At 32.7% G+C, this 9,041-nt stretch overlaps 1 protein-coding gene across 1 annotated transcript in view; it reads right to left on the bottom strand.

Moving 5' to 3' along the window:
* Positions 1–1,017: 1,017 nt before the first annotated feature.
* Positions 1,018–9,041, bottom strand: part of LOC106661609 (glutamate decarboxylase) — a 65,636-nt gene continuing 57,612 nt past the window's right edge. The window contains exons 11-12 of the mRNA XM_014385127.2: positions 8,431–8,625; positions 1,018–2,768 (exon numbers count right to left, since the gene is read on the bottom strand). Coding sequence (XP_014240613.1) covers positions 2,595–2,768; positions 8,431–8,625 — 369 coding nt within the window. The 3' untranslated portion in view covers positions 1,018–2,594. The remainder of the gene's footprint in view (positions 2,769–8,430; positions 8,626–9,041) is intronic.

Genomic DNA, 9,041 nt, shown 5'->3' with positions numbered 1-9,041 from the left:
GAAAAAAATCGTTATACTATATGAACAGGTACCACATCGACCTTTTGGAAAGAAAAATAATGGTGATGGCGGTTTTGTATTCTCCAAGCACTGTAGCTTCTAGTATTTTACTTTTCCAACCTCCTTAGTTCATTTTAATCAACTTGACCCTTCTCTTCGGAAGGACTGCTTTTCTTTTCCCTTGGTCCTCATTATACCCTAGATGATATCTCCTTTGAGCGGATGCTTCGCAGTTCGCGATAATATGTGTGGCAGGCTCTTTCTCCTCATTGCATAACTTACAATTTGTCTTATTTTAAATACATTGGTTAGTTTGCACGTTTCATTGAAGTATGTTCAGATTGTATTTTTCATAGGTTATTGTACGTGCGTTTAATCTATCATCATTTATTTTATTACTGTCATTTTGTGCCTTTGTGAGTTGTTTGTGACCGTTAATAAGCTAACTGTTGCCGGAGATATTCTGATTATGTTGCATATTCCAGCTTGCTTGCCGGTTTTTGTAATTGTTAGGTCATCGTGAATGTACCTGCTTTTGTCTAGTCGGGTCGATGTTTTGCCTCTGTAGTTTTTAGCAGTTTATATGTCTAATTTTTTTAATAGATTATTTAGCTTATACGATTATGTGTGTCTTTTCGTTTTTATACTAAAGTTGTAGTCTGTTTTTGTATTATTCATCGGTTATTGGAACTGATTTTATACATAGCAATTTTGTGCCTATGTGTCGGGTGTAATACAACTTCTAGGAAGTTTTGTCTTTAAAGGTTTGTCAAAATATCATCTGCGAGTACAGCTGGAGTATGACAAGCACATTCAAGATTTGCCATTTCCTGTGTACACGAAAACTACTGTGGTCAGTTTTGAGACCACTTTCAGTTTTTCTATTGGTGCTAGAATACGTAAACTATGCTCATTAACAGATTCATCACCTAACAACCCTCAGTAAAAATACCAGATCCTATCGTAAAATATTATATGAGTATAAAAATTCATGCGTGGCCAAAGAGAAAAACAGAATACACAGTAATCTCACTATTTATTGTCTCTACACAATTACAGTATATTATATACACACATATATATATATATCAGGGCGTTTTGTATTCACGCCCATGTCAAAACTACAAATAGGCAGTTTTTTTTTGTTTTGTTAAAGTCTTAACCCTATTTTCTTTGCAAATTTTTACGCATATTCCCTCTAGTCACAAAGCATTCCTATTGGCTCCGATAATATTGTCAGGTCACAGTTATTTCTCCCTATAATTAACAAATTTTTTACTGACTGATAACAGAAATAAAATGATAAAATATAATAGTTCTTTTTCTTTGGAAGTTTTCATTAAGTCTATATAAAAAAAAGTTCAAAGAGGGATTTGACCGTTTGTACGTATATTTTTATACGATTTCATTAAGAGTTCAGTAACTGTTTATTATGCTATTTGATATAAATTATTAAAGTATACAAAACATTCTGGAGTCAAAAGGGGTGACCACTACCTTATTAATTATCCCAGATATAGTTTTGCTAACCTAATCCGTCGGAGGTCTGATTTTGAAATGCGACTCTTCCGCCAAATTAACAAATTTTGACAAAACAATTTTGACAAAAATATAACTCGAGCCTAGGGCTCCGGGAACGTCTGACGCACCCGCAATAATATTTTTTACTCGTTTTTCTTTTTTTTTATATGTATATATATATTCAATATGAAGACGTACATTTTACATTATACACATTTTTCTCTAATAGTACAAGATACAATTTTTTGTTTTTCAACAATAAAATTTTAAATTATTGCATTGCTACACTTTTGTTTCTTCCCCGATAAAGCTCTTTTTAAACACTAGTTAGAATTAAATTATTGCGAATTTAAAACTCTATGGACACTCATTAATGCTTAACCTATATTATAAATTTTAAACAGGTCAACTTAAGGCGAAAAGGCCTTTAAATTACAAAAATAAAGGGTCGTTAAACAGGTCTCAACAGTAAAATAGGTAGGTGATTTTAACTCGGTAATATTCGAAAAATAATCCGCTTATAATTTTCCCAAAAATATACATACGTAACAACATAAATATATCGTTCTTTATAACAGTACATTTGTCATAAATATATATAATTTTTAATATATAACTATCGATATGGCAAAAATTAATTAGCTTAGGGTATTTTTTGGACAGAGGTTTCGATGTATTGGTTGTTCGATCTCTGTCCAAGGAATCCCCGAGTCATTTTTTTTACATCTAAAGAGTGGATTGAAAACATTTACTCCTTTTACCATCAAATATACCTGCCATATATCTCTAAAAAATAAATTGACACTTCAGATAAATGTAACAGCAATACAATTTGAAAGTTTACAACAACGAGTGACAAATAAAAGGACGCTTTGAAGTGAGATAACACGTGTTTTTGGAAGACACAACTGGAAGACTATGGCATCACGTTCGCGAAGGGTTAATGCAGTCAAAGCAACAAATTTACCTTTACCACAGATTCTTTTTTTTTTTTTTCATTTCTTTTTTGGTTAATGTTAAATATGTGAACTCGGGATGACTAAGATAATTCTACGGGTGGGAGAGTTGATCCCTTACAGGTCCTTGCCTAGCCGGTCCATCTCTTTCAACATGAAGTCGACGTCAGCTTTGTTGACAGCGGCGCTGCTGAATATACTCCTGAAGAAGTTGGGCCGTTTGTCGTCCGGCTGGTATCCCACCATTAACGTGCCAGCTTCCATCATCCTTGCCTTCAAAATCGGGCAAATCTGAAAAAGAGAATGGGAACTAATGAATGACTGTTTATCAACGTTATTTATTGACGGTTTACATTTGATGGGACCGCGGTGGCCGAGTGGTTAGGGTATCCGACCCGTATTCGCCACGCCAGCGGTTTTGTGTTCGCGTCCTGGCAGCACTCGTGGCATTTTGATTAATTATAGTATCAAAAATGTACATTTTGATCCCTCGTCCATGTTGGACGTTTAAGACTACAGATAGTTTTATAAAAAATAATTATAGCTCGAACTCTACAATTTTTATTGTTTCTGAGGATTCCAAAATTGATATTTTTTTTCACATCCAACATGTATTTGTGTAATTTAAACAATGTTTATAAATCCCAGGCTCTGAGGATGATCTCAATAAAGATCGAAACGTTGGCACGACAATGAAAATGTTTTTCTAAACCTACGGCACATCAGACCGCACATCAGTTCTCCAAATAATTATAGATCTTTTAGTTTGCAGTGGAAAAAGGAAGACTTTGGTCGCCCCGAAGGAGGAAAAAAGATTCCAGAGAGTGATAGAAAACATTTTTTAAATAAAATCTTTGAATAGCATTACTAGTTGCACTATATATTAATTTATTACTTCGTATATATTATTTTAATTAATTATGATAATTCAGAAATCGTGAGATGTGGTCTGGTGTGATGTAGGTTTCAGAAAAACATTTTCTTTGTCATGCCAACGTTTCGATCTTTACTGAGATCATCTTCAGGGCTCAAAGTATTTGTTTTTCGCGTAGATGTGTCATTCTCGTGTGTCGTGTTGAGAGTGCCCAAAATCAACACGACAGACAAGAATGACACATCTACACAGAAAACATGACACATCACACCAGAACGCATCTCACGATTTCGGAATAATCATCGATTAACGGTCACTAATCACCACACACTTAATTAATTATACTTCATATCTAAAGTCTTGATTAAAAGAAAAAAAGCTATTGTCACCAGCGGGATTCGTACCCATGACCTCAATACACGGCTGCTCTAACCACTCGTGAATCCATGGTGAATTCGAACCACTCGGACACCAATTCCTCAACCAAACCAACAATCTTTCGACTTTTTCTCTTTTCGTCACATTTTCAAAAATCGTTTAATCAGGAGGAGTCCATTCTTAGCGACGTATGAAATGACCAGCGGACCTGTTAGCGAAGCAAGTACTTCTGTAATTATTATATTAATCAATATATAAATATTTAGTAGTCATAATTGACCGTATTAATTATTTTAATTAATTATAATTTTTATCTAAAGTCTTGGTTGAGATGAAAAAGCTAATGTCAGAAGTAGGATTCGAACCCACGACCTTGTCACGATAGCTCACGGGTTTAGAGCACGGCGTATTGAGCCAAAGGTCGTGGGTTCGAATCCCTCTCGTGACACTAGCTTTTTAATCTCAGTCAAGTCCATAGATAAAATGTAAAATTCTATAAAATTATTGGTAATGTATGTAAGTCGTAAAAATTGATTTTTTTGTCATTACAACCTTCAGGCGAGATTTATTTCAATGAAATCACCATCTGACTTATTAAGACATCTTAACAAAGTGGAATCAAGCGCGTACATATATTAAAACTTTGGGATACTTATCATCACAACACTGTCCACTAAAACAAAACTTTGATAGATTTATGTCCATAAATATATAAAAATTTTTATCTTAATAAAATATTAGTCTGATGTCAAAGCTTAGCAGATAACACAATAACTTCAGGGGATATTTTCCTGAATTAACATTACCTCATTGTACTATTCTTTTCTATTCACAACTTTGCGCTTTTTGATTAATTCAATTTTAACTTGAAATTCCGAAGGTCGTGGGATCGAATCCAGCTCGTGATATTAACTTTTATATCTCAACGAAAACCTTAGATTTAAAGTATAATTAATTAAAATAATAATTAACTAGACTTGAAACAATGAATAATTTTTAAATACTCAATTAATTATACACAATTTTTTCGAAATTCGTGCTTGCCGGAAGTCGTGGGTTCGAATCCCGCCTGTGACACAGATTTTTCATTTCGAAAAAAATTGTGTATAATTAATTAAGTATTTATATATTTAAATAGAAGCTGATAAAATAATTAAAAATTTAGAATGAATAATTTTGTTAAATTATTGCTAATTTTGCACGATTTCAAAAAAATGTTGGCAAATCGTTTCATTCATCTTTTTTTTCATTCTTTTGGAGATGAATGGCTTGTTTTACAGAAATACGCTAGAATACCATCACAAATCCTGGAAGAAACTTATGAGTTATATTTTTTAAAAACTACTTTCTTCAACCACCAATTTTCCATTAACACAGAACTTTTTTCCATGGGCTTAATAGCCCGAGCCAATGGAACATTTATTTACGTTAAATAAGGGTCAACTTCGCCCAATAGGACATGTTAATTTGACACACGGTCGCTCGACGTGTCCCACTTATTCAAAAGAGCCAAATACAAACTGCGCGTAGGAGTACCACCCGATATGAGAACTGTGCTTGATCAAGCGGAGAGTATTTGGGTCCCCTGTTCCAGTCCTTGGAAGAAACTGGGTTCGTTTATGATATATAGTCCGATAGTTATGTTTTCTAGTGTGTGTTAAGAGTGAATGTATTTATTGGCATAAATATGTATTGTGCAATATTGCTCCATTATATATTACTCCATCGACCCTCAATTAGGTTAGTTATATGTATAATAGGTGTAAAAAGCGATATATCGACCACCATTCCAACTCATTAAAAATATGTAAATAAGAAAGAATCTATTTAAGAGTGAGTTAATGTGATTGATAGCGCCAGGACCACAACCTCGATGGCTTGATGGATAGAGTTGGGCAAAATCTAACTAATTCACTCATGATTAAGAATTTTGATTGAAGTTTAATCATGATTGAATTAGTCATGAGTAAAGTAAACATTATATGATTTAATCATAATTAATTCCATCATGAGGTATGACTAAATCATATAATGATTAATTTACTCATGACTAATTCAATCATGATTAAACTTCAATCAGAATTCTTAATCATGATTGAATTAGTTTGATTTTGCCCAGCTCGGGGATGAGAGTCGTGCTCAAGGCCAACCTTCAAAAACTGTTATCATAAACGAAAACCAAAGTTACATAATTATTCTACATGTCTATTTTATTACGATGAAGACCTCTCGATGGTGTATTTTCCAAATAATGTAGAAATCTCTCCTTTTAAGTGGAATAAATTTTAATTCAAAGAAATATTTTTTACATTGATCGGTTATGTAAACATATTTACTTTTCAAAGCGTAACTTGTTATAGGATTTTTTTATTTTATTTTATTATTATTATTATCATTATTATTATTCTTTGGCTTTTCATAACGACGGGGTTTTACTTATAATTGGAAGATTGATTTTTGTTAAATAAGGTGTTGAAGGATTTTCGTTTTGATGAAATAATTTCTGATAGAAATTTTTTTAAAAGGGATGAAGTGTATTTTTCATTTTTTGAGCACCCATTTGAACATGATTTATCAAAATTTAGTCATGACTAACTATATTGTGACTAAATTATTCATGCCTCGTATTTAATTACTAGTCATGACTAATTTAGTCATCAATCACATATGGCGACTAATGACTAAATTAGTCACTTACTACCAATCATGACTAACGGTCTGAGTGATCAATCATTAATCATTAGACATGACTAATTTTTGCCCAACACTGTTGATGGATAAGACCGAAGTCTGACTCCAGACAAACAACAACTGTGGTTGGTGATTTTGAGGCCTGCCAATATTTGTTAAAAATTACAAACGCTGGACTTCCCTCTGAGCTGCGAGAAGTTGCAGGATCAAATTGTGCATATGTTTGCACGTATATGTGCAGATTTGAGCTTATGCAAATCAGTAATCAGTGCATTATCACAAATTTTAAGTATGGCCAAAGAAATCAACAAGTAAAGGTAGGAACCTTTACTACAAAAATTTATACTAATAGTTTGAACTTTAAAATAATTCTACTTTTTTCTTTCCGCGAAAACTACATTTCACATCATCAAGTACTTCAGAAATAAACGTTAAAATCACAATTGTGAAATGTTGGGCTTTTAAATATCCATTTGCCCATTGAAAAGGCATTATTCAACTGAACTGTCAAATAGTACGGCGCTTGTAATAGACTAAACCAGTAAAACTGCGCGGTCTTTCCGGTCTCCCCCGTGCGTTCAAAATTATATTAATTTGTTTAAATAATTAATTTACGATATTGGGTCCTTAACCACGAACTTTCTTGTACAAATATAAACAGAAACATACGAAATATACGTTCCGTACTAAATACTTATCGGACAAGTCTAATTATTGCATAACTTACTTACTCAAGAATTGTTTCCTCCTCACACTCACTCTTTCCCCTAACTTTTTCTCTTTTTCAAAAATTCCCCTCTTGAACCTTTTTATTATGTACAGTATGTAATCTATATTTTTATTTTATTTTTAATTATCGTTACTTTTTTCTGTAATTTTCTGTCTCTCCCTCCCTCTCTCTTTCTCTCTCTCAGTCATCTCCATATTTCCATTTCCTTCCTTATCGTCTATAATAATGAACTTCCCTTCCAATATTGAATCATACCTAAATCACAAATCTAATCCAGAAAATCCCCAATTCTCCAATTCCTTTGAGTCAAATAAAACCGCCTACGATCAAAAACAAAAAGAAAATTTCCCAGACTTACCACGCCCCCCATCCTGTCACAATCATATAAAAACAGCAGAATACAAATTCACATTTCACGTTCACACAATACTAATATGACCACAAGAATGGCACCACACTTTATGTGAGTATGAAATATTGGTACAAAATTTATATTTACGTCTTTATTGTATTTTTTCCAATCAATATATGTTTTGTGATGCAACCAGGCCTAGAAGATGACCCGAATAATGATCGAAACTGATCGCTTTTCTTGACTTCAACAAATTATTATTATTCAAAAATGTGTGCTTTTTAGTGACCATTAGCCAATGATTATTTGGAGATCGTCAGGTGCGGTCTGGTGTGATGTAGGTTTTAGAAAAACATTTTCTTTATCGTGCCAACGTTTCGATCTTTATTGAGATCATCTTCAGGGCCTGGGATTTATAAACATTGTTTGAATTTTACAAATACCTGTAGGATGTGGAAAAAATTATGAATTATACGATGCTAAAAAAATTTTGATAAAAAAGGAATGAATTTATACACTGCTAGAAAATTTTCGATAAAAAAGAATGAATTTATACAATGCTAGAAAATTTTAGATAAAGAAGAATAAATTTATACAACGCTCGACAATTTTTGATAAAAAAGAATGAAATTGTACAATGCTAGAAAATTTTAGATTAAAAAAATGAATGTGTACAATGCTAGAAAATTTCAGATTAAAAAGAAAAGAATGAATTTATACAATGCTAGAAAATGTCCTAGCTTCATTTCGTAAAATATATTAATTTGTGATTAAAGGCACTTGCAGCATATTGTACATTAAATTCGACGACTTCGGACCTCTTATTAATTTGTGGCTGATGTGCGTTTTCTCAAAGTGTAAAATGAAAAATATTGTTTATTTTTCATTAGAGCTTTAAACAAATGAAATTTTGTGGTTTTTGACTCACCTTCGCCAATTCATGGATCCGCTGTTTGTTATGCGGCACGCCTCTGAGACGCTTCGGTACATACCAGAAGCTGACGTTGACCAACTCCGGCTTCATGATCAGGTAAAATTTGTCCTTTTCAGCCTCGAGCCGCTCGACGAGGTATTCAGCCATGGCCATCAAGTGGTCCATGTGCAACTCGAAACCTGACATTCCCTGAAACCAAATTTTCAAGTCTGACTGTAAACTAAGTTTTTTACATAATTAAAAAAATTAAACAACCAAACAAGAAAATATATATTGATATTTGCGATTTTGCCTTTTCCGAAGTTCAAAACGAATCGAAACATTTAATTCAACATTAAGCCTTTTGCGTGAGCTTTGATCAATTTAATCAAAGTCTAGACAAAATTTAATTCTTATGAACATTGTATGAAGAAAACATTATCCTGTTGTACTTTGTATTAACTTGATATAGCATTGCTCTATGACGTTTCAATTCTCCCAAAACCACCAATAAAACAATTGTACTTCAATTGTAATAAATGTCTACATTATGTTATATACTACTTAATTACAGTACCATTGGAATATTTTTAATTGTCATTTAATAAAATTGAAAAGTTTCTGCA

This window comes from Cimex lectularius, unplaced genomic scaffold (assembly GCF_000648675.2).
Source record: "Cimex lectularius strain Harlan isolate CLEC.00 unplaced genomic scaffold, Clec_2.1 scaffold20, whole genome shotgun sequence".
Taxonomy (NCBI): Eukaryota; Metazoa; Arthropoda; class Insecta; order Hemiptera; family Cimicidae; genus Cimex; species Cimex lectularius.
This window is presented reverse-complemented; position numbering and strand designations above follow the sequence as displayed.